Here is a 24968-nt window from a genome sequence, read left to right as displayed (position 1 = left end):
AGCGAAATTGGCTCAGGTACAGACAACACTCATATAACAAGTTTTGGAAAAAAAAAACAGAACAAAAAAAATTTACAAATTGTCCCATATTTTTTTCTTAATTTTATTTTTTTTTCTTTGTTCGGGGTGGCAAATGACAAAATCACCATCCAGTAGACCCAATTACACACACATACAAATCTTTCATGAATGGTCAAAATGGACCAAGCCATATGTCACATGATGAATGACACAGTGAAGCACACAAAGCTTAAGGTTCCGGTGAACTTATGACTTCATTGAAATAAAAAATCAATACACTTCAAGTGCAAGGTAATAAAAACAAGATCTGCAGCTATATTCAATCCTTAAGGCCACTTTGGAAGTGGTAGTTTGAATTAATACTTTCCTACAAGCGTGTAAAAATAAAACAAAATTCATCGTTTGTGCTTCTGCAGTTCACTATTTTTTTTCTCCTCTAAATATACAATTAAACTTATTTCAAAAAATAAAAGTGGATTCTAATGGTCATATTAATAGCTTCCCTAATAGGGTCTACTGGATTTACTCTGTTGAAAACGATGAGGTCTGTTATCTACGTTCCTTTGCGCCGCCCCGGAGCCTGGTGTGGAGAGCTCAGCGAGGTGCACCTGGACTCCGGTCCCACAAAAGCTCCTGTCTGATGCTGGCTCGAACCGTTGGCTCGGACAAAAGCCGTTTTATGCCCTCTAGCCTCCTCAAGAGAGTCCTTGTTTGGCTGTGCAGCGCCCCTTTAATGAGACCCATGTCACTCTTTGTCCCTACAGGAAACACAAAGACAATACGCACTGGCTCAGAGCTTCAGACGTTTGCACCATCCTCTCCTCGCCCCCTCCCTATCCCCCTCCCGCGCTCTCTCTCTCCATCTGTAAGCATCGCGTGTGAAAGCCTAGGGTGTTCGAACCAAAACCCAGGCCCATCTCCCGGTGGCGCCAAGTCCCAGCCCACGCCCATTCTGTAGTGTGGCGGCCAGACATAAACATTTTCCATGGCGTGTTTCCGACTGCATATTGAGGCCCGTTGTAGCGGCTGTGAATCGTGGTTCGCGCCAATGACGTCCCAACGGCGCCGATTGTCTTTGCTCCATGGTGGACGGCGGTGTGTCTGACACGCGGCCGTGAGGGGGACGTGAGTGCCTCAGGTGCGGGGGAACTTGGTGGGGATGGGGCTTGAAGCAGGGCATGATGTCATCCAGCATGTCCATTAAAAATGGGGGGCAGTGCTTTTCCTACAAACCCATTAGGCAACAACAAAAGGATACGTCCATTACAAACGGGGTCTGAGGCGACCCCAGCGCGTTAGCATGCCGTGAGCAGCAGTGGCGGCAGTGTAATCGGGGGAACTGCCAGTCCCGCCCAGGGTCCTCTCTGAAGGCGTCCCGTCCACAAACGCAGACCCATTCAGCTCCAGCTCCCTCCCAGCTATTGCTGTGGTTCTCTATGGGCCTTCCGGTGGTGTCAACCCCGCTTTCCCTTCTCCCATTCACGCCCTCATTGGCTGGTTAGGATCCGGGTGGGTGGGGTCCGGGGGCTCACTTGCTGGCTCCGGTGTGGAGGTCGTCCCCGGGCGGGGGCGGGCCTTTGTTGCTGGCCCCGCCCACACCCTGCTGGGTCTCCTCCTTGTACTGCTGCAGGGCTTTGAGCACGGCATCCTCCACCAGCCTTTTGCTCAGGCTCAGCAGCTCCTCGTCGTCAGGCTCCTCCCCCCTCTTCTGACCTATACAACGACACCACCGAGATGAGGGTCACGCCCATATGGCCGGGGGAGGGGCCCCTGCACAGACCCACTCAACCCTGATTGGACAAATCCAAACCTACAAATCTCAGGCTGAAGTAAAGACTTTCATGAACTAAAGAATGTGGAAAAACATCCGACAGCATCAAGTAGGCTTTGTTTAAACATTCCAGGGCTAAGCTCTTAAATGACAATATTACGGACAGTTACTTAACGGGTGGATATTTTAGCATTACTGAGCACAGCGAACTGAGCACGGATTCAGCAGCACAGGGCCCGGATGCCGCCGTAATGCTGGGTCTAAACACAGACAAGGACACAGTGCCGTGCGTAAAGACTGAGACACGTACTTCTCTGAACAGCACTGGGAGAGCTCGGAATAAGATCTGCAAGACAAATAACATTCCTTCTTAAAAAGGCAAAGAGTGCAGCCTAACATTTCACTCCTTGTAATTACTATGACTCCTTAAATCGGTGTGAAGCGATCAATAATCAGACTCATCAGAGAACAGCATAGATTGATTTCCAGTGGCGGGTCCATCATTAAATATTAATTTTGTGGAATCAAACACCTTGGATTATGCATCACGCTGATCGTCTGTATTACTCATGTTGATGCTCACCTTGCTGAACTGTTTTGATTTACTATTGCCAGAGCGTGGGGGGTGGGGGGTGGGGGGGTGAACTTCATTAGCTCCACAAGTCCACACTTGAAAAAAGTCACCTCACGACCACATTCATGCAGATCTGGACTGGTGGGGGTAGCAGCCTATGCTCTCTGTCGCCGCCCTGGTGCTAACCCCCATAGCAAGGCCGTGGCAGTTCTGTTACATGGCACCCTGCTGTCACTATGCGAGTGACATGAGTCAATCTGCCTGTCACAGTTATCCTTAAATGAACCCTTCAGCTCATGTGGGGGCAGCCTAAGCACCCTCTCAGATTTGTGGCTCTGGTGAGGAGCTGGTCACCAGTCGTGCGGCGCTCCCTGGGGCTGCAAACAGCCCGGCTGGAGAGTGCAGGGGCTTCCTGTCAGGAAACTGCTGGCCTGTTAGCGGGACTCCATCACCACGGAGGGAAAGGGGCAAGGGAGACCAGCCGAGGTCTCAGCCAATGGCAGCCGGGACACGGAGACCAGCTGAGCTCTCAGCCAATGGCAGCCTGGACACGGAGACCAGCCGAGGTCTCAGCCAATGGTAGCCCGGACATGGAGACCAGCCGAGGTCTCAGCCAATGGAAGCACGGCCATGGAGACCAGCCGAGGTCTCAGCCAATGGCAGCACGGCCATGGAGACCAGCCGAGGTCTCAGCCAATGGCAGCACGGCCATGGAGACCAGCCAAGGTCTCAGCCAATGGCAGCACGGCCATGGAGACTAGCCGAGATCTCGGCCAATGGCAGCGGGGCTACGGACAGCAAAAACTCATTGTCATGGCCAATTTAATGTTCAACTCGTCGGTTACAAAACAGCGTTGCAGGAATGCACCAAGAACTTTTCAAATGGGGCTGAATGTGAAATATTACAACACAAATGCCTTCTTCACTCTGCAGAATGTCCCCATAACCAGAAATGCACTGAATCAGCAGGAATGAAGACTGAATGTTTCAGTGAGAACAGCACAGAAGACGGAGCAGCCGTTAGCGTTAGCGTTAGCGCGCTCTCCCGTGAAGTCCGCTGTAAGCAGCTGGGCCACATGGACAGCCCGCTGTCTGTCACAGAGCCAGCCCACTCTTCCAGAGGGGCCGAGATGACAGCACACGCGTGACCGGGCGTCCCTCCTGTCCCACACACAGGCGGTGGCATGGCAGGCACTAGCATGGAAGCACGGTGAGCCTAAATCCCAGAAGGCTGCAGACGCCGTGCTCTGTGCAAACCAGACGGTGCGTCAAACATGCTAAACATGCTAATGCACCTGCATAACTCACACGGCACCAATAAGTAAATGCAGGGCCCCCGTTCCGGAAGCCTTCTGCTTTCACGGCCCAACCCATTCTGCTCAGCTAACCGTAGCTCAGACGGCTGGGTTTGAGCTGCGCTGCCCCCCACCCCCCAAACACACGCACACAAAAAGCCCGATCTGCTCTCGCAGTGTAAGATCCAAGATCGCAGGGTAAAGGAACATCACTCACCCCCAGGACAAAAGCTCTAAGTGCCATTCCCATGTGCCTCCATGCGCTCACACCAAGCTGATGTCAGAGCCTATCCCCCCCCCCACCCCCCTCCCATTACTGCCCAGAAGTAGGGCACGCACGAGCACGGGAGGGGACCGGCCTGTCGGCCGCAGCCTGCCCATGGAGGTGAGCCGCACACACTGCCAGGACAGAAAAACAGGCGGCGTGATGGACGTCACTTGCTGAGCCCCCCTCCCCCCGCCCGCCATCGGGGCACGGCTCAGGACCAGCCCATCCAGCTCCTCGGGAGCGAGTGCCGTGCGGCTGCCGGGACACGGCGCGTTTCCAGCTCAAAAGTCCACATTCTTGGCTGCTGCCATAAAGCAATTCATCAGCTGGTTTATGGTGTGGGCATGTGGCTTAGGTGGGTGTAAGAAGGAACTGCCAGCGTGTGCCTGAACACACACACACACACACACACACACACACACACACACACACACAGATATACAAAGAGACACACACACATGTACAAAGAGACATTCAGAAATATACAGACACACACTGATAGACACACTCAGTGATACAATCACACTCAGAGCTATACAGACACACACACAGAAAGATACACACAGACAAAGATGTACAGAGACACACACACACTCACACAATGACATACACAATGACAGACACAGACACACACACACAGACACAGACACACACACAGACATACAGAGTGAGCTGCTCCCTTTCTACCGACGCTCGTACCTCGGGACTCATGATCAGAATCCATGAAGCACATTCTCCCCCATGCGCACGGACGCCCCCAGCCGCCCCCTCCCTGACTTACTGATCTTCTCTTCGCCTCTGGAGAAAGGGAAACAGCACAACTGTCCCATGGCGGCACGTGTGCTGGCCCCGCTCTCCTCTCCCTCTCCCTCGCTCCCTCTCTCCCTCTCCGCCTTCCTCCAGCCCAGCAGACACGCAGGCCACCTCCACGCCACTCGACGGGAATGGGGGTTCCGGTGCAGAGCGCCGCCGTCTGTGGCGAGCGAGCGAGTGAGCAAGAGAGGGAGACTGCGAGCAAGGGAGGGGGGGAGATGGAGGGGGAGGGGTCCCAGACTCCACCTCCTGCCTTACGCTTCTCTCTGATTGGACAGGCGCTGTCCTGCAGCCTCCCAACTGCCAGGGGGTGCGTGTGTGTGTCTTATAAGCTGAACATTCACACAGCACACAGACACACAAGAAATAGCTGCTCTCTCTTTGCGGATCTCTCTTTTAACACAAATACTAATAAATTTCCCAGAGTGCCAAGCAGCATTGCTGCATGCCACATGTTTTATATATTTCTATTGTTTATTTAATCAAAATAATGAAGATTGGTTCAAACTCTGATAGCTGACCATCTTATTAATAGAACCCATGGTGGAGCACTAATACAAAGACCGCAAGGCATCAGGGTTCTTCATTATTTTGATCACAGTGTACTGCCTATGAACCGCTCTGAGGAGGCTTGATGCTGCTGAAAAAGATATAAAGCACTGTGCTTTATATCTTTTTCATGCGTAGTGTTTATTTCTTGAAACGGGCCATTCTAGTACGCTCGAGCTCTTGCGGACTGGAGGATGTCTTATCAGACATCAAACATTAAAATGGTTCAAATGTCTTATGAGACATCAAACGTTAAAAAGGTTCATACAAACAGATGGTGCAAATTGCACTAAACTTCCAAATGGCACTGCATAAATCACCTTCACACTGTCGGCTCTATAGCACTGCGTAAATCACCTCGACCAACAATCCCCTCAAATTGTGCTTAATAGACACTTTCACGCCAAAGTTCAGACTTCCTCGGCAGTCTCAACCGGGAACTTTGGTAATTCCTGGCCACTTTCATGTGGTGCTTTCACACCGCACAACAGGAACCGAGACCATTATGTTAAATAAGCATGAGCAACACAAAAAGCTTGTAGGTTAAACTTTACGTGTAATTTCATACAAAACTACACCGTCACCCCAAAAACAATGGAGGATGAACAAGTCATTTTATTACTTATCAATCGTGCGGTCCGAAAATATGGGACAAATCACATTTTATTTATACGACTTGGGACATGTTTGTAATCCATTATTAAATATGGCCAGCAAATCGACCTTTTGTTTACCCACAGGATAATAAACGATGTAACTTTATCCCACTAATGAGGGCTGGCAAGTTTCACTGCTGGCACTGGTGCTATAGACAAAAGGATATATCAGTAATCGATCGAATGTTCTGCTCAGGGATATGGAGACACAAGCAAAAATTTATGCATCAAAGCATTAAATGTAACTGAGGTACAAAAACAATTCCATCGACTCAATTTCTGTTCTATCAATTCAATTTCTATCTCTTTTTCTGCACTTCTGCGTAGCTCCCAAGTTAGCGCTCGTGCTTGTGGTCAGCCGATCAGCAAGTTTGTCACTATAGGATCCACCTCAGTAGTTTGCGTTCGATCGAAAAGTAACTAGTCTGGAGCAGGGACTAAAAAAAGGTTCCGGAACTGTTTCAGAGGAACTACCAGTGACATACACAGAAGTTCCTGGTACCTGAAAAAAGTCCTTCAGAGGCACTAAGCAGAGGCTGTTGTATGGCGGCCAGCTTCACGCAGATACACCGTAATTTCAGTAACATAGCAGAGGCCCTGCTCCTTTTTCACACCCCCTCCCCGTAATGAATGCTTGGTTTTCCAGTGTCCCGCGGGTGTAGAAGGAGTGAGAGGTAACGCATCAAGGTGAGAGGAGAGAGCTGCAGTGCTTCGGCCTTCTCCTGCATCTGCTGGGGCTTTGGAGGGGCTCTGTCCGCGCTCACGACATCAGCAAGATGCTACACACGCCCCTATGCGTCTGCTTCCCTGTAAGGTTTTTCCCCGACGGCCAAATTCCATCAGCAATACGAAGCCAAGGGCCACTGCACCTGGGGGGGAAAAACTGCCAGGGATGATCACACGGGTCTGGATTCACTGGTTTTGGTTCGGACGCGCAGTGAAGTCCCCTCCCATTCCCAGCACGACCAAACGCACACACACTCTCACTCACAGCTATTCATATCTCTACTCCTTACTAACGGCGCACGGGGCTCAGTGACATCACCAAACAGATGTGCACAGTAGTCCACTGTAATAGGTTGCTTTTCAAAGCACATCGAACCAATTGGAGCAAAGCGAAGGGATGTATCCGGGGATCTGGGAGCCTTGGCATCTAACACATTTCCATGCTGAAAGAGGAGTCCGAGATATTGCCATGTGAACGGTGACCCCGTAAAGCAGATATGTGCTATCAGTCCCAGGTCAGCAAGGCCCAAGCTACATGAAATACCACATCGCAGTAAGAGCTCAGAGTCACATGACCTCACCCAATTAAATGTGAGTGGGTCAGAAGCCGAGTATGACGGCCAGAGGCCGACGCCAATGCGGAGAGCCTCTTTCATGGCCCCTGCCATTATTACTGATTCAAGGCAGCAACGGACCTGCATATGGCTGAGCCTCCCCACGGAATCATCACAGCTTTTAGAGGATTGTTTTGCAAATGCAGACAAACAGACAAAAAAAAAGAAGCTCATCCAGATGGCAGAATTGGCAGCTACCGATCGGATCATTGAAGAACTCGCTGCGGTCGAGAACTGAAACCGTACCGCCTGAAAGTCCGACTTCACATTACACGCTCCTTGTTAGAGGAAATTTCTTCCACTGTTTCCACTGGTAACAGTTCTCTGCAGCAGCCCGCCACGGCAAAAAAACATCAGTCCAACGGATTAATCATCTAACTCAACGTCTTGGTGACTTGTTCGGGAAGCCGGATTCCCTCGCGGTCTGGATTCAACTTGTTTCAGTTCGGATGCACTTGGGTTAGGCAGTCAGGTGCATTTGCACGCATTACAGAATTTTAGCTGGTTAACAGTCGTTTATCATAGGCTCCTATAAAGCTTTGCTAAAATGAGCTAATTTAGGTATTTTCCAAGGAAAAGAAAACCAGGTGAGGTAGGTGAATAAAGCTGGCATTTAGTTAGGTGGGGGTGATGACATCTCTCTCCTCACACTCTTACACCCCATTTAAAGACACACTTAAACCCGCTAATATGTCGCTATTTTACTGCTATGGTGTCACGAGGAAAGGGAGCAAAACAGTAAAGTCTACCTGGCAATCGAGTAACATTACCCAGGACGTTCTGTTTTGACAGGGCCACAGTGTGAATGTGAAACCATAACGGATTACCGTGTTTAAGGATGGGGGGACTACGTGACACCTGTTACTATCCACAACAAACCCACTAAGTTTGACCCAGTCACTTACACAGCTAGGCTGTGTGCTGTGCAGTTAGGCTGAGTCACTTACACAGCTAGGCTGTGTGCCGTGCAGTTGGGCCGAGTCACATACACAGCTAGGCTGTGTGCGGTGCAGTTAGGCCGAGTCACTTACGCAGCTAGGCTGTGTGCGGTGCAGTTAGGCCGAGTCACTTACACAGCTAGGCTGTGTGCGGTGCAGTTAGGCCGAGTCACACACACAGCTAGGCTGTGTGCCGTGCAGTTAGGCCGAGTCACTTACACAGCTAGGCTGTGTGCGGTGCAGTTAGGCCGAGTCACTTACACAGCTAGGCTGTGTGCGGTGCAGTTAGGCCGAGTCACTTACACAGCTAGGCTGTGTGCGGTGCAGTTAGGCCGAGTCACTTACACAGCTAGGCTGTGTGCGGTGCAGTTAGGCCGAGTCACTTACACAGCTAGGCTGTGTGCGGTGCAGTTAGGCCGAGTCACTTACACAGCTAGGCTGTGTGCGGTGCAGTTAGGCCGAGTCACTTACGCAGCTAGGCTGTGCGCCGTGCAGTTAGGCCGAGTCACTTACACAGCTAGGCTGTGTGCGGTGCAGTTAGGCCGAGTCACATACACAGCTAGGCTGTGTGCCGTGCAGTTAGGCCGAGTCACTTACACAAGTAGGCTGTGTGCAGTGCAGTTAGGCTACTCATACTTTTCAGTTAAGCAATGGAGACAGGCAAACTGTTGACGTCTTGATTTAGCAACCGCTAAAAACACTTAAGTCTACCCCCACAGACAGAGAGGGAACATGACATCACTAAACAATAAAAATAATAACATGTAAGACAACGGTCTGATGTCTGCATGTTTTTCAGCAGCACCCTCCCCCCCTGTCACACTGCCCCCACGCCAAACCTCTTGATCCACAGGAAACACTGTTCTCAGCAATTCAGTAATCTACATGAACTAAGCAAACACCCAATTTGCCACTTTAGCAAATGGTAAAAACAAGTGCCTACTAATTAATACTTCATATTCAAAATCAGGGTGTACCGTTTAAGCCAAGACTATAAAAACTAAACAGACACATTTTGTGAATACTGACTCATATGTTGTTATTAACTGACTGAAAGTTTTGGTGTGTGGATGTAAATACGAGTCTTACTGGGCTCTATAACCAGCTTGCAAAGGGGTATCTGCTTCCCTCAGTAATCTGTCTGATCAGCTACATTCAGCCAAGATCAAACAAAGCTTTGTTTGGAATATAAAGCTTTTATCATTCAAAATGAACAGCAAGAGGGTTATGTCACACTGCTGTGAGTCACCACTAACACATACCGCCACAGACCTGATAAGGGGACCGTTCTGCTCATTTTGAACGATCTAGCAGTTTGGATCATTTAAAGACCGTGTGAGCCACTCAATTTATCCATTGGGCAAAATGCTAATGCTGAATAATGTAAGCTTGAAGCCCTAATAATTCTGATTAAAAATGCATTTTTAGTAGCATGAATTTTTAATTTTTAAAGTGCAGATTTCCAGCAGTATAGGAATAGTCCCTGAGATGTATAATGACCGCTTGGTGGTTTTACCTGAGACACATAAAAATCGGGTGAGCCTCGCGGACAGCAGACGAGCCGAGCCGATCGATGTGACACAGGCGTGTTTAGCGTGCAATCAGACATCACACCGGCGTTAAATTGTGACACTTATATTGGCTATTCTACACGACAGGCTGCCATGCTAACAGCTAAGATCAGACATCACACTGGCATTAAATAAAAAGTAATATGACCTGCTCCAGTAAGAACAAAAAATAATAATAAAAAAAGCTTCCTGCTACCAGAGTTACATTTACACAGCCATAGACTTTGAACAGCAAGTTGATGCTCCGCCTGCAGGGGGCGGCACTAAACACACGAGACAGAGGGCAGAGCGGTCATGGGAATTCACACTCTGGGCTGCCTTACATGAGTCACCGCTGCCGTGCGTCCATGTCGGTGCACAGAGGTACACGCCAACCTAACGTGCATCGCGATGACACCCCAGCAATCCTTTGGAAAAGGTCACAGCGTTGACCAGACATTGAAACTGCATAAACAAGACAGCTTATAATTTATAAACTGGGTCAGCCTCAAATTACTTTGGAAGAGTGGAATCTCTTCTACTTCCTCTCATTTTAGAACATGAAATTAATGCACTTGGCACATTGTTAAAGAATCCCTGAAAAAGGGACGGCTGGCCTGCCACTGTGCATACAATTATCTGTTTTATCTAGAGCACCGTCTGCAGAGTGTATGGAGTGCAGCACAAAACGACTGGTGACGTAAAAAGATGTACTGTAAAATAGTAACAGTATTATCCAAGCAAAAGCAATCAGCCTTCAAACAGCAAAAATGGAAAAAGCTATCCCCCCCCTCATCAGAAACCAATATGTAAAGACCACAGCATCAGCTAACACCTGCAATCCTTTAATTATGCTTTTCGAAGCCTAAGAAGCCAGCTGTTAAGGGTTAGGGTTAGGGTTAGGGTTAGGGTTAGGGTTAGGGTTAGGGTTAGGGTTAGACTTTTTTGCTAGTAAAATAATATTAGGGCCTCAATTCTAAATTCTTTGAACAGCACCCCCAACAGGGCAATCCAACTTAAATGTGACAAAGCCATTTTCCAACCCCTAAAACAGCGCCCCCCCGCCCCCCTTGAAACACATGGGTCTTGTTTCAGGCTCATGACGGAAAGTCTGCAGTCTATCGCGGGTGAATTTCCTCTTCGCAACAAATCAAACGGACTTGTCATCCTCTTGGAAAAACAACAGGCTCATTAATCTCTGCGGTGCTTTAAATTTATACTGCTGTGGAAAGAGAAACTTTGCAGGAAAAAGATTACTGCTGCATGTTCATTTTTCCCCCATTGCTTTAAATCTTAAAAAAAAAAAACGTAGGACATCTATCAGCATGCAGGGCATGCCACGGTGTATGCAGACGTCAGCCTCCAGCTCAGAGAGGAAGGCGTTTAGTCTGGGATCACAACAGGGACTGGACTTCATTGTCCTCCCTGTCCGGCCAAACACACACACACCACAGGAAGGACAGCATCCACAAACAGCTCAGGAGAGCTCAACACAACATACACACATTCGCCAAAACGTGTGACCCTCACAGCAGAAATGAATAAATACAGGCTGGGCCCAATCTAACGGCAGCTCTGCAAATGTAAAATTCATGAAGCTTCATACAAATTCATAGAGTTCTTCGGAAAAGGGCATGAAATAGGTTTCAGAGCGCTGCAGGGCATAGTGCGGTTCAGCCATGCCGTTTGCGAGGGTGAGGCTCCTTATGGCCTCAAGGACAGCCATAAAATACACAGTGTCCAGAGTACTCACAGTGCCCAGAGTACCTACATTACCCACAGCATCCAGAGTACTCACAGTGCCCAGAGTACCTACATTACCCACAGCATCCAGAGTACTCACAGTGCCCAGAGTACCTACATTACCCACAGCATCCAGAGTACTCGCAGTGCCCAGAGTACCTACATTACCCACAGCATCCAGAGTACTCGCAGTGCCCAGAGTACCTACATTACCCACAGCATCCAGAGTACTCGCAGTGCCCAGAGTACCTACATTACCCACAGCATCCAGAGTACTCACAGTGCCCAGAGTACCTACATTACCCACAGCATCCAGAGTACTCACAGTGCCCAGAGTACAGGGATCAAATTTATCGACGGCATCGACGGCAAAAGCCGCCGTGCCTTAGCAATTTGCCGTGCTGCCCTGAATATTTACAAGTTCTTGCCAGCAGATACTTGCAGTGCCCTCTTCCTCAGTTGCCTTTGTGCCCTATTGTGTATGTTTAGATCATAATAAAGTCAATAAACTTATGAAATCAAGAACAAGTTCTTCCGTTTTTTACTTCTCTGTCGCCATGTCCATGATGTCTGGGTTAATAAGCGCATCCCATAATTTTACGTTAGCCACGCCTCCATGGTTAAATTATTCAGAGCGGCTATTCTAGCCGATGCTTACCTCCCTCCGAAACTAATAGCAACATGTTCATAGAATAGGGAGGGTGAGAAGGTTTAGAAGTTCTTTTGAAAATAACCACATTTTTTAGGTAATTTCGCTGGTTATGCATGTCTTTCCCAATCATACCGCATCTATTGTTATGGAAATTATCTGTCATTACTTGACATTATAATCATTTATAATAGACTGTAATAATTCATAGAAGATTGAAATAATTGATACCAGATGTGCACTGAATTGAAGTGAAAACGGAGAAGGAGTTAGAGCATAAACTGTACTGTCCTGCAGCTGCTGTCACGGGACAGTTCGTAGTGGCTCTCGGAAGTGTTGCAGGACAGTTCGTAGTGGCTTGTGGAAGTGTTGCGGGACAGTTCGTAGTGGCTCGGGGAAGTGTTGCGGGACAGTTCGTAGTGGCTTGTGGAAGTGTTGCAGGACAGTTCGTAGTGGCTTGTGGAAGTGTTGCGGGACAGTTCGTAGTGGCTCGGGGAAGTGTTGCGGGACAGTTCGTAGTGGCTCGCGGCACTGGGCGGGACAGTTAGCGAGTGGCTCGCGACAGTGTTTGAGTGGCTCGGGACAGTCGGTCTAGTTAGTTTTAAAAAGTTAGCTGGCTTGAATATGGTCACTCATGCATTATTTTGAAGTTCTGTTAGTCATGTTAGTGTTCAATGTCTCAGTAAAAAAAAAATGTTCATTAAATTAAAGTTTTTATCACTGACAATAGCTGGTTCTGTTTTTTTTTCATAAAACATTTCGTCATTACTGAGTAGATGAATGAAGGCAACAGCATCTTTTTTTCAATAGCTAGTCTAACACTATTTCACAGGATGCTAATGCATTTATTGCCCTTGAAAATGTCAGAATGCTAAATATTTCATGCGTCCGGCTATATACCTTTTTGCCTCAGTGCCCTGGCCAGTAATTCTTCATTGCCTTGGTGCCCTCCGAACCTACAGGAAAATGCCTTAGTGCCCTCCTATATTTGAGGGGATAAAAGGCAAACATTGCTGTGCCCCCCGAACAAAGTAATTCTACCCCTGAGAGTACCTACATTACCCACAGCATCCAGAGTACTCACAGTGTCCAGAGTACCTATATTACCCACAGCATCCAGAGTACTCACAGTACCCAGAGTACTGACAGTATCCACAGTACTAATTATACAGGACCCAGTCCAGAGTACCCACAGTACCCAGAATACTCAGTGTACCTAGGTGGGGGCAGCACTTGACTCAGTGGGCTAAGCCTCTGTGCCTGTGTTTGCCTGTCCAAGCCCAGTCTCGGAACATTTGTGGGTCCTTGAGCAAGGCCCTTAACCCCCAGCTCCCTGGGCGCCGCTACAGGTGGCTGTCCTTCGCGGACAGCTTACTCTCACTTATAAAGAGCAAGTTGGTGGAGGAGAAAAGAGATTTTCCCCATGGGGATCAATAAAGTATCAATTATTATTATTTCCAATGGTGTCCAGAGTACTCAAAGTACCCAGAGTACTACAGCATCACACTAACAGCTCATACACATTCTCCCTTAGCAAAATGCATATACAGATTCTACATGCTGACACACTCAACTGTCACAAAACAAGGATCAAAAATACAGAATACATGATTGCATATACAAGCAAGTAAAATTGATATTTATTTCTTAAACCTATGGCTGCCAGTGAATGCTTGAAAAGTAATGTGACTGGGTTATTAGCCAGATTACAAGCAGCAGCAGTATGAGGAAGAGCAGTCCGCATGACAGAAGGTGACGATAACACCGGAAAATGGCCCCGGTGAGCGGCGAGGAGGAGAGTGACCGGCACACGGCAGAACCGGCGAGCAGCAAGGACCGGCACACGGCACAGAGTGAGGGCAGGCCTTCAGGGCTATGGTGACTCATTAAAATTCTAGTCACCATTCCTACTTAAAACAAATCACAAATGGCCATAAATATTCATAGATACCCACTGCGATTTACATGTGAAGCTTCAGCGAGTCACCTTGGTGGCTCTCCAGCGCAGGAAAGGACCCCCGCATTTTACATTCATTCATCATAATTGGCATTTTACTGAGCAAATATCAAGGCCTGTCAATCAGAAAAAGGCTGGATACTCTGATGTGTGTAGAATTATACAAACTCCCACTCTGAGTGCCTCTGTATCAAGTGCACTGTGTCATATCACGGGGATCATCCAGATTTATTTGATGTTGCGGAACACTGTGGATGACAGAGGAGGATTCACAGAGATCTGACAGAATGCCACACTCGAAATTTCAGCACTAGTGTTTCCAGGCATCAGATTTGACCAATAAAATTCACTAAAACGTCTTTCATCTCTGTCTCAGCGATGAAGCCCAACAAGACTGTACAAATGGTCTGCCGATTGGATTAATTTTCTGGTTAAGCATGTACTCCGAGAGCTGAAGGCCTGTTCTTTTACTGTGTGTAGCCCTTGGCCCAACTCGTAGTTTCCAGACCAGTTGTCCTTGACGAGTAAGGTGGCAACACGATGCAGTGATAGATGACAAACACCGTGGGGAACCTCAGTGTGTCCGTTACCGACCGTAAGAACCAACAATGCAACAAGGTCGATTTTTTATTCTCACCTAAAAATGGCCTTCAAATATGATCAGAAGACCCATGACATTGGAAAAGACTGATTTTAATGCATGAAGGTAAAAGAAGCTGTCCTTAATTTGTGTGTTAGGACAGCGATAACTCTACACGTGCACCTTGGAAAGACTGAATATTTACGATCCATGCTCATTCAGACTACACAACTGGAGCTAGCTTATTATTAATCACCGGCAAGGCAAAGGTCAAAGGTTATAAAAAAGAAAAGTATACATTAGTGTCGTCATTCGAGGCCATAAATGAGCACTCAAGTGTATTTTATACAGACTTTTTAAAAACACGGCTAACCCCGGCAGGGAGATCAGTGGATATAGATAAAAGCAGACTGAATAAGTCATGCAGTGTTTAAGGCAGGCTGCGGCAGACTCTGATGCTGTGTGTCTCTTGGGCCAGAGACGATCTCCTCCATGGAGACTGATTTACCAGACATACTTCGAATCACTAACAATGGCACTTTATTAAATCATCTCCAATTTTAAGAAGTAAACTGTGGAAAGTGCACAAAAATCTTAGGCGCTCAAAGAAAAAAGCTATTAATCTATTAATTGCTAAAAAAAGAAAATTACTTAACAATAGGATATACGCACATTAACAGTAACGATAAATGCTAACAAGAATTTCTTCTGTTCTCTAAAAAGTTACTGATATCTAGTTAGACGGATAGATGAACATCGCTTCAGTTCCCAAACCTCTCCTCAGGGGCACCTCAGCCATTCCATGTACTTATTGAATTTCACCACGAGCTTAATTAATTAATTTAATTACTTACATAACTTGATGGGGTATTAATTAGCCAAACATGGCGTGCAAGTGGTTGAGTCAACAAATGCATGGGCTCATTGGATGTTGTAAATACTCGGGTGACTTTAGCAGAGGTTCTGAAATGGCTAAGCTAACACACTTTGACATATTATTACAAATTTACATCGATATGAAGATCATTTAAACGTCATTTTCTCTGTCTAAGGCTTTTCCACAGTGCTGTATATTTAGGAGGTCGCATGTAAACTATAGAACCCAAGTCAAAGACTGTAATAGAACTTCAGGGTTGCAGCCTGCAAACAAATCAGGTCTGTTTCTATCTCGGCGGTCACGGGGCCACTGTTCAGGGCCAGGAACCAATCAGAGTGACATACAAGTTCCGCTGGGAACCAATCAAAACACGCCACAAGGTCAGTGCGACAGGGACACCACACGGTGCCATTTTCATGGCTCATTTGAGCAGCCTGTCTCTTCATGCAGGGATGGTGTGTGAAATCTGACTTCTGCTACAACCACTTTGTTTAATTTAGCAGCACAGTCTCCACCTCGATAAACGGCTGAATCGGCAGAATAAGCAATACAGTTCCTGGGAATAGTGATTAAAAATAATAATAAAGCGCAATAAATGGTGAGAAAGCTAATATGCATAAAGTTGGACAAACTGGAGTGATTATTCCAAAAAAAAAAAAAAGCCGGCATACACTATGAAGGGAGTACTGGAGGAACACAATCAAAGTGCAGCGATTTTGGGACAATGAAACAGCTTTAATAACTAAGACTGATCTGCTGAGTAAGGTACAGAAGGTTTCTGCAGACAAGTGCTTAGGATCATTTTAAATGAAATAGGTTTTATAACGCCGGGATGCCACCCCAAGTCTGAACGCTAAATGCTTCTGAGAGAAAGCAGCTGTGTGTGCCAAGAAAAGAAGAAAAAAAACCTCATTTACTGGCCAAAGTGCGAATAGAAGGACCACACAACGACGACGGAGAATAGCAGGTCCCAGTGGGGGGGTGTTATCTGAATTCATAGCACTGAATATTTAGTTTATTTACAGGATTTTTCACCATGATACTATTAGAAAGAATGGTGGCATTTCTGAGTTTGGAAGAAAGCTTTATGAAGAAACAATGCCTTTTTAAAAGAGTCAGCATGAGGGTTAATGCAAACCTATTGGTGGAGGCATATTACAAGGAGTGCTGCTTTTCACTGAATACAGAGAGTCGCTCTATCTGATCCTAACACAATAACAAAGTAATAAGTATCGCGTGCAGAGCCTATGCCAAGGCGGCAGCCGGATGCCCGGGACCGCAGCGGAAATTAATTTCTCAGCAGGCCTGCCAGCAAGGTCATTTAGCAAATTATGTAGCGCCACAGACGACGATCCGGCCCTGCCGTGTCGCAGCGGAGCTGGTGAGCTTCAACCAGCAGGGGGAGCCCTCGCCCCCCACTAGGATCAGAGATGATCAAACACGTTCTGGCTGTTCAGGATTGGCTGTCGATGGCGTGAAAGGAGGCTTTACAGGGACCAGGCAGAAACCAGTGCCGTGTGGATCCTCGCAGTGCACATCACTTTCGGACTGATCTGTCGTCTCCAGTGAAAGACAGACGCTTCCATTCCCTGATCTATTGAATCGCTATACCGAGATTTCCATACGAGGATAAAACTTTAAGAAGACATTCCTACTAGTATAAGCAGGACCTTTATCCATCCAATATATGATTTCAGGAGGCCAGAACAGTGTTGGCTACTGCACCTAATGATGTTAATCTGTAAACATTTTAAATAGTGAAAACAAATGTTATTGTCTGCATTTTTAGTCTTCAACCACCAGAGGTCCTCGGACACCTGTATTTTTCCCACTTATATCCAAGCAATACACTAAAGTCAGTACCTTTCTACAGAATTTGGGGATGCAGAGGTTGCAATCAGCCAGACCAAACATCCACAAAAAATTTTGTTTCCCTATTAAATTTGTGGTGAGACGCTTGTGCACATTGTAATTTTATACGAGAAAGTGAAAGCACAAAACCACAACTGCAGAAACACTGCGGTAGACGGATGTTTAAAAATTGATCACATAATTCCAGGCAACGTGAGAGAGAGAGAGAGAACAGCCTGTAGTGCTTCTCTGGCTACCTGATGCTGCCCCATGTGGTAATATTGAGAAGTGCATGGTGAAAAGGTCACACGCAGGAATGTCACCGTGCCCACAGCTCACCTCTGGGGCATTGCGTCAACCAGGTTAGGTTTCCCCTTTTAGAGCATTTTCGACCCGGTGTCCCTGGGTACAGGACGCGAGCTTGAGAAGCCCAAACACTGGCGTTCATTGATCGAAAATAACCCAAAGTCCAGAACTTTCTACATGGGCATACATTCACAAAACAAACTCATAGACCAAAAACTTACCCTTACAGACCATTAAAAATATTTTCATATAACATCTACAGGGAGAAATTAATTTAAGCATTGACTCATTTAAACCAATCGAAAACTGAGAAATCATCTACGAACTAAAGAATATCTAAGTTAATTGGTAAAAATATTTATAAATCTTAACAAAATTTATATTTACATTTATTTATCAGATGTTTTTATCCAGAGAGACAAACTATTTTTTTTTTTTTTAGAAAGCAGGTTCAGCCAGTCCCTGGAGAAACTGAGGCTTAAGGGCCTTGGTCAGGGGACCAATGGTGACATCACTCTGCCAACCCTGGATTTTTGACCCAACTACCTTCTGGTCACAAGCCTAGCACGCTACCCCACTGAGCTGCACACCGTCCCCACACCTGTTTTACTCAAAGTACTGACTGTCCAAGTACATTTTTAAAAATAAAATTTGCATAAGAAAATTCTATTGTTTTTGCATTGTTTTTTCTTTTGTTTTTGTTTTGTTACTATTGTTTCTCTGCATTGTTTTTTTTCCCGGGAGAACCTGTCTCTCCCAGCACATTCAAACGAGGTCGGAGTGAGTGTAGCCGCACTGATCGCAAAGCTCAGAAACTCCTCGACTTACCCAGAGGCACGGAGGTCTCGCAGTGGTAGTACCCGTCTGGAGTCTTTTTCTTCAGCATCGCGCACAGGTCGAGTCGTGACGCCGTCTCATCCCCGAACTTGTGCTCCGCAAACTCCGCGTAGAGGCTCGAGTTCAGCTTCCGAATTCCCTGCAAGGCAAGCAGCGCACACCGCGATTGGCTGAGGGTGCCCACAGACCCTCCCCCCACAAATCAGACCCTCTATCTCACCCCAGCTAAAAAATTTTAAAAATTAAAACTAAATTCTAAGAAAAAGAATTAAACACTAGCAGTAGATCCACATCGCACAAACTCAGAAATAAGCTCAGAGATTTTCATTACTGCAGATCCACTGCTGTCATTTTCCCTAGAGTTTCAGAGGTTGAATCATTCATAAATAGCCTCCCAAGTCTATTCCCAGCACCTGGCATTCCGTCTCGCCCGAGAGCATCTGCACATATACAGAGAGGTCACCGTACCCAGGAAGACAGCGCCACAGGCCACCATCATCTAGCCAAACGCTGCCTGATAAATCCCTTGGCTCGTCTCTGAATGACTCTGTCATTTCCCGTAACCCAAAAAATCTTAGGATCACATTACAATCATCCCAGTTCTTTCTGGCACTGATAAAGTTTCCTTCCATTGAATCTCGGGTCCACGGTTCCACAGTCAGCATGGGAAAAGATTTATTTTAGCAAGATTACATGCTCCACAAAATGCTAAAGCCAATACTCTAAACAGACAGCTTTTTGAAACTACAAATTGTTAAGACTACAGCCACATACATTTGTTTAAATGTTTCTCATGATTTCAAAGCAGATCAGTCTTTAATTGAAAACATTTAACAGTCAATGTAATTCACTGCCCAGCATCACATTTTTCTACCAAACATTCAATAACAAGAGTTTCCTACTTTAGTGTCCCTGTGTCACCTTACACTACACTGAAGTACAACTGTATTTACTTACTAGTGTTAAATGATGAAATTAACACTAACACTCAATTCCTGCTGAATTCAATGAGTGCTGCGATTCTCCGTCGCGTGTCAGTTTTCACATTCCACACAAAATACTTTATTTTCAGCACAATAAAACCAACCAGTTTTTATTACCACATAACATCACGACCATGTATAATAATTCAGGCAACTGATCATTAAACTTTAATGGAAACAACGCTCATTCTAATCCTATACAGTACATAATTACAAAATAAAAAGCTATTATTCCATTTTTGAAGTGTGCCTATTCCATGCGCTGTAATATTCCATAACTGAACTCTACGATCATTAAAAAATAACTCAACATAAAGTTATTTTATTATTGTGACAGATTTCCCCCGCTGATGCTTTTCAGGCTGCTCCCTGTCGCCGTGGCTTCCCGCCAGGCGTGTTTACACGCTTAAAGCCAATCAGCCATTTGCCGAGGCGGAATGCGCAGACCCACCTTACCAAGAATGACTCAGCTTTCCCACACTCTCATCCTGCCGAAGACCATCGAGCTCCACAAGCGGCTCCCGCCGCCGAGAAAACTTTCTGGAAAGGGGCTGAACGAAAGCTCCTAAAGCCCCCTTCCTCCCAACGCACGGTGGGGGGGGGGGGGGGCAGCGGTGACCTCACCTGCCGGCGTAGCTTGGGGGCCTTGGACAGCTTCATGAAGGTGAGATGCGGCCGAAACGCCTTGCTTTCTCCGGATGGGATGCCCCGCTCTTCAAACGCCTTCCTCACTGCCTCTGGAACATGAGGGGGGGGGGGAGGCAAGAGGTGAGGCGGAACGCGGGACTGCAGTGGGAGAGCAAAGCACGTAAGAAGAGAACATAATCAATAGGATGGAGGAGGCGGAGGAGGCAGAGAGCCGGGTGGCGGACCTCTGCTTCTCCCAGCGTGGTTACATCAGTGCCCCAGGCCCCCCCGAGCTGAAAAAGCACCCCCCCCCCACCCATCCAGCCCATTAAACCGTGTCTACTGCCGCGAGCCGAGCGAAACGTTTTAGCCGGCGACTGGATCGCAGGATCGCCCACAGCATGAAGAGCGCAACAAAAAACCCCAGTGCTACACACCTGCGATCCCCTCTAGCGCCCCCATGTGGTCGCCCGACGCCAGCCGGGCGAACGCCACCTCGTTCCTGAAGTGGTCGATGCCGACGAAAGGTAGGACCAGCCTCCGGCCCTGGAACAGGTCCTGCAGCACTTGCTTCATCTGGCCAATGGCGCTCACAGCCCTGGCGGGACACTGACATTAGCCCTGCCCCCCCCCAGCTCTGAACTAACATAGGCTCGCTCACCCACCCACACGGAGGATGCATATGGAATACTGCTACGTCGTTAATGAACCCAGGATCGAGGTCCCACACAGGACGAAACTAATGATAGTGCTTTTTCACACATACTTGGAACTAACGCTCTTTAAAATCAACTGCAAGTCCATTAACACCGTGGATTTATCAACTTAATCTTGAGAAAACATTCTTAGCAGATTTAATGAGTTCTTTATGACAAAGGTTAGTGTTACCAGTGCCTAGTTCATTAAAGTTAACAGTATGTGGGTCAATAATAAGAGAAAAATATTCAGTCATCATATAACAAGAAAAAAACAGGCAGTGTATGATGTTGAGTGATTGTGATTGTGATTGTGATTGTGGCTGCCTAGCAAAAGCAGGGAAGCCAGAGGGGCAGAGATACTCACGCACTGACTTCCTCCTCACTGCCCAAGTAGGTCACTAGCAGGGTAATGTGGAGGCTGCCCACTGGTATCAGAGCTCGTGACAGTCTGTTGTCCTTCTGGATGATGTGGTCCTGGACAGCCTTAATGCCACCCTTGATCTGAAACGCGGTGAACGCACTGGTTACACCCTGTACCACAGCTGAAATGCAAACCTGCTCAACCAGAACCACACTCTTCCTCAGAAAGCATCTCATAATCAGTACCCTTTCACTGACATATAGAAGAAACCTGATCCCTCTGAACAACATAATGACAGGATTAGCTGGAGTCTTATTCTATAATTCATGAGCTGCTTTATGCTCCTAATAACTGCAGGTAGCAAAAAACCCAGGAAAAAAAATGCCTCTACAAATTAAATCTGAGCATCATTTGTTCTGGATGAAAGCACGGACGATTACTGATGCAAGTAATTACTTTTTTTTCCCCCTCTGCTTGTTCTTCCGAGAGTGCTTCTTTAAATCAAAAGACCCGCTGGCAATAATCTGAGTCAAACAACATTCAGGAGCTGATGTATGATTTATATTTATTAGCATAGGGTACAAAATGCCGCAGTAGCTGCAAAATCCGCCATGATACCAACCCACCAATAATGTAAACAAATGAAAGCGTGTACCAAACCCGGGTTGCCAAATGAAACTCCAGGTAATATTTCCATTATTTTTGGAGGTACAGCGCACTGCAATACACTTGGACGTAGTTTGTTTTTCTGAGGAATTTCCATGACATAGCATAAGTGTAATATTTATGGCATTTAGGCTACAAAGGGCTTCTGAAGACCAGGCAGTGCAGCACAGGGACCTCGTCCTCCCAGGACCGTCACACCCTGCGGTACCTCGGCACTGCTGATGGGGATGGACACGAAGTAGTTTGGCCTCTGCTGCCTCGTCTTCTTCTTCGTGTCATCCTCCTCGCTCTGCCCTTGGCCGCTTTCTCCTCTTTTCCTCTTTTTATTCTGGCTTTTCTCTGACGTCAAGACTGAACAAACGAAAAACCAAAAAAAAAAAAAGGAGAGCCGGTCAAGCATTACCCCCGACCGCAGGAGATTGGTTCAAGCTCGCTGGGTCGAGTCGAAATTATACTCTCCCAACGTTTAGAAACAGCTGCAGCACCGGTGCAGTTATTTGTCTTTCCTATAAAAAAAAATAAGCCACAGGAAGCAGCAAAACAAAAGCATCACTTGTGACAGTAAGACATCTGGGGGATGCCTGAATACAGCAGCAGCTGGGGTTTTAGCAAGATCCTTGCATTGCTTGGCTAAGCACCGTAAGCAGGGAAATACTGTCAATAAGGGGCCCATTTGCATTGGCGATCTGTCTGTCGTGTACAATAACTATTGCTTGCCTCTGCTCCTTTCCAGCACTTCAGCTGATTAACTACAATCGTCCTCTTCATGAGAGTTTGAAGACTTATGCCTTATTATAAGTCTGCACATGGCACAAAGAGGGGAAAAAAAACACATTAACGGGTGGAGGAAAAAAGACCTTGTAGCAAGGACAACATATAGGGACAGCACTGGCGATTTCAGAAGTTTGCTGGTCCTCGCTTTACGACCCGAACAATAGTGCAAAAAGCACACTTACAGCCAAGTTCCTTCCATACTTCCTCATTGACAAACGGAAGTTCAGCCAAGAGGTTGTCAGGGCACTCGAGTGTCTTTGATTTCTGCTTTCGCTCTTTCGCTTTGCGTTTCTGCCTCCTCTTCTTCGCCTTTTTGCTTTCTGACCACAGACAGGTAGAGGAAGAGAAGGTCATGTGCAGCCACCTCAAACATATCAAGCACACTTCTGAAAGGCTGTTCTTTCATTTGTGGGATGCCTTTCCAGTGTCATATTGTTATGTGAACCATCAGACTCCCGTGTTTGTTGGTACTTGAGTTGAGTTGGTTATTTAGGTATTTTTACCAAAGAATGTTTCAACTTATACCTTAAAACTGCAAGAAACCTGTTGTTTCTTGACAAGGCACCAGCGTACCAATAATTGTGTGTGTTGGTGTCTATGTGGCTCTTGTGCTGCATGAGTTTTCTCCCGCAGTTCAAACGCATGCAGTTAGACCAGTGTTTCCCAACCCAGTCCTCGGGGAACCCCAGGCAGTCACGTTTTTGCTTCCTCTCAGCTCCCAGCGCACCTGTACCAGGTATTCGGTGTTCCTGATTGGCTGGGAGCTGGGAGGTAGCAAAAACGTGGACCGGCCGGGGTTCCCAGAGGACTGGGTTGGGAAACACTGAGTTAGAGGTCAGAGCGTCACTAAATTGCCCTGACACATGCCCTGAAATAAACCAGCATCCTACAAAGGTGTCCTCTGTGCAGTCTAGGATTGACTCTTCATGAGACACAAGCAACTGGAGAATTGATGGATATGAAAAAAAATATTCTGGATATATTTAATCATCTTATATCTAATAGACTGAAACTCATGAGTTAAATTATAGATTGTTTTGATGATTCAGAACAAGACTACAATATACAACAGTAAGAATCAACGAAAGTTTATTGAACAGCTCTCTCGAGACGTGTGTTTATTGTGGCTCGTAATATCAATATTAATGCCTTTATAATACACTAAACCTAAAATCTTGATGTATCCAATTTAAGATTCCAAGCACGATTCCGGACAACATGTAACGGACTTCATAAAAGCTTAATGCCTCTCTTGTCTCCAAATGGGTGAGTGAAATATAAGCGGCGTGGCAGATGAGTGAATGCTGGCAAAGGTTTGGCTTCCTCACCGGCGTGGCCGCGTCCTTTTACACCGGCGGGGGAGCGCGGCTCGTCGCCGTCGTTTTCGACAGTTTGTACATCCCGCGTAAAGGACACACAGCGGTGCTCCATATCATCTGCTATTCCGACTGGCCTTAAAAAGCTCGTAGGACCTGCGACGGCCAGCAAGTCGCCAAGATTTAAGCGTCCTGCAAGTATCTGGATTTGAAGCTTTGCAGGAGACCCAGGACGAGGTTTGCCGAAGACACTGAAGGGCTGTAAAAGCAGCGCTTTCGATATTAATCTCAATACTTTGGTCCCATTATATCCATACATAGCTATTAGCACATGCGTGCACGAACTCAGGGTTTTACATCAAATTAATATTATATTTACTGCACACTAATCTGACTTGCACTCCGGAGTCAGTCCATCAAATTAAAGTTCACAATAGTGCAGCAACTTACTGTATTGAAATTAAACGAATAATAAAACTCGGACATTAAGTTTTTAAACTTACATCGTAAATGTAAACTCGAATACAAGCAGACTATCCTGATTAACAGCCCAATCAGGGGAACACACAGCCTCGTTTAAATGGTCCCCATTTTTTGTCAAGAACTATAATTCTTCCCTTCGCAGCGTGAACATTTCCTGCTTGTTTTCCTGTACAAACGAAGCGCTGCTCTTTGCTATTTTAGGGAAACTCGGCCTCCGGGACAGAAATAACCCGCAGAAAAACACAGTGCGCGCGCTGCTTCGACGTGTTTGTAAACACCCATCTACGGGTACCCGCGGGGCTCAAACTGAGCGACCTATTGTCAAACGTGAAAGTTACACGCTTTGATTGTTTTTTAAAGCTTATCCAATTCGAAGACAAACAGTTGTGTTTGCTTACTTATTTTATCACATACATCTTTCCATCCACCTTCCAGCCATTTTTCAATACATGGTTCTGGAAGCACCTGGAGCCAGAGGTGGATAG

General features: G+C 46.7%; 1 protein-coding gene across 4 annotated transcripts; it reads right to left on the bottom strand.

Annotated features, from left to right (window-relative positions):
• Nucleotides 1-79: 79 nt before the first annotated feature.
• akap7 (A kinase (PRKA) anchor protein 7) lies at nucleotides 80-24769 on the bottom strand. Of its 4 annotated transcripts, XM_023797184.2 has the most exons (11): nucleotides 24504-24769; nucleotides 24013-24259; nucleotides 22867-23004; nucleotides 22119-22261; nucleotides 21248-21384; nucleotides 20623-20783; nucleotides 20183-20295; nucleotides 18567-18714; nucleotides 2103-2138; nucleotides 1554-1734; nucleotides 629-779 (listed from the first exon to the last, which is right to left on the bottom strand). In XM_023797184.2, exons 2-11 carry the CDS (start codon nucleotides 24113-24115, stop codon nucleotides 767-769), a joined length of 1173 nt encoding a protein of 390 aa, XP_023652952.2. In that variant the 5' UTR covers nucleotides 24116-24259; nucleotides 24504-24769; the 3' UTR covers nucleotides 629-766. The 4 variants fall into 4 exon arrangements, with proteins under 4 accessions (XP_023652951.2, XP_023652952.2, XP_023652948.2 ...); XM_023797180.2 differs by having other exon boundaries at nucleotides 24013-24769; XM_023797181.2 differs by lacking the exon at nucleotides 2103-2138 and having other exon boundaries at nucleotides 24013-24767.
• Nucleotides 24770-24968: the final 199 nt, after the last annotated feature.

This window comes from Paramormyrops kingsleyae, chromosome 19 (assembly GCF_048594095.1).
Source record: "Paramormyrops kingsleyae isolate MSU_618 chromosome 19, PKINGS_0.4, whole genome shotgun sequence".
NCBI lineage: Eukaryota > Metazoa > Chordata > Actinopteri > Osteoglossiformes > Mormyridae > Paramormyrops > Paramormyrops kingsleyae.
This window is presented reverse-complemented; position numbering and strand designations above follow the sequence as displayed.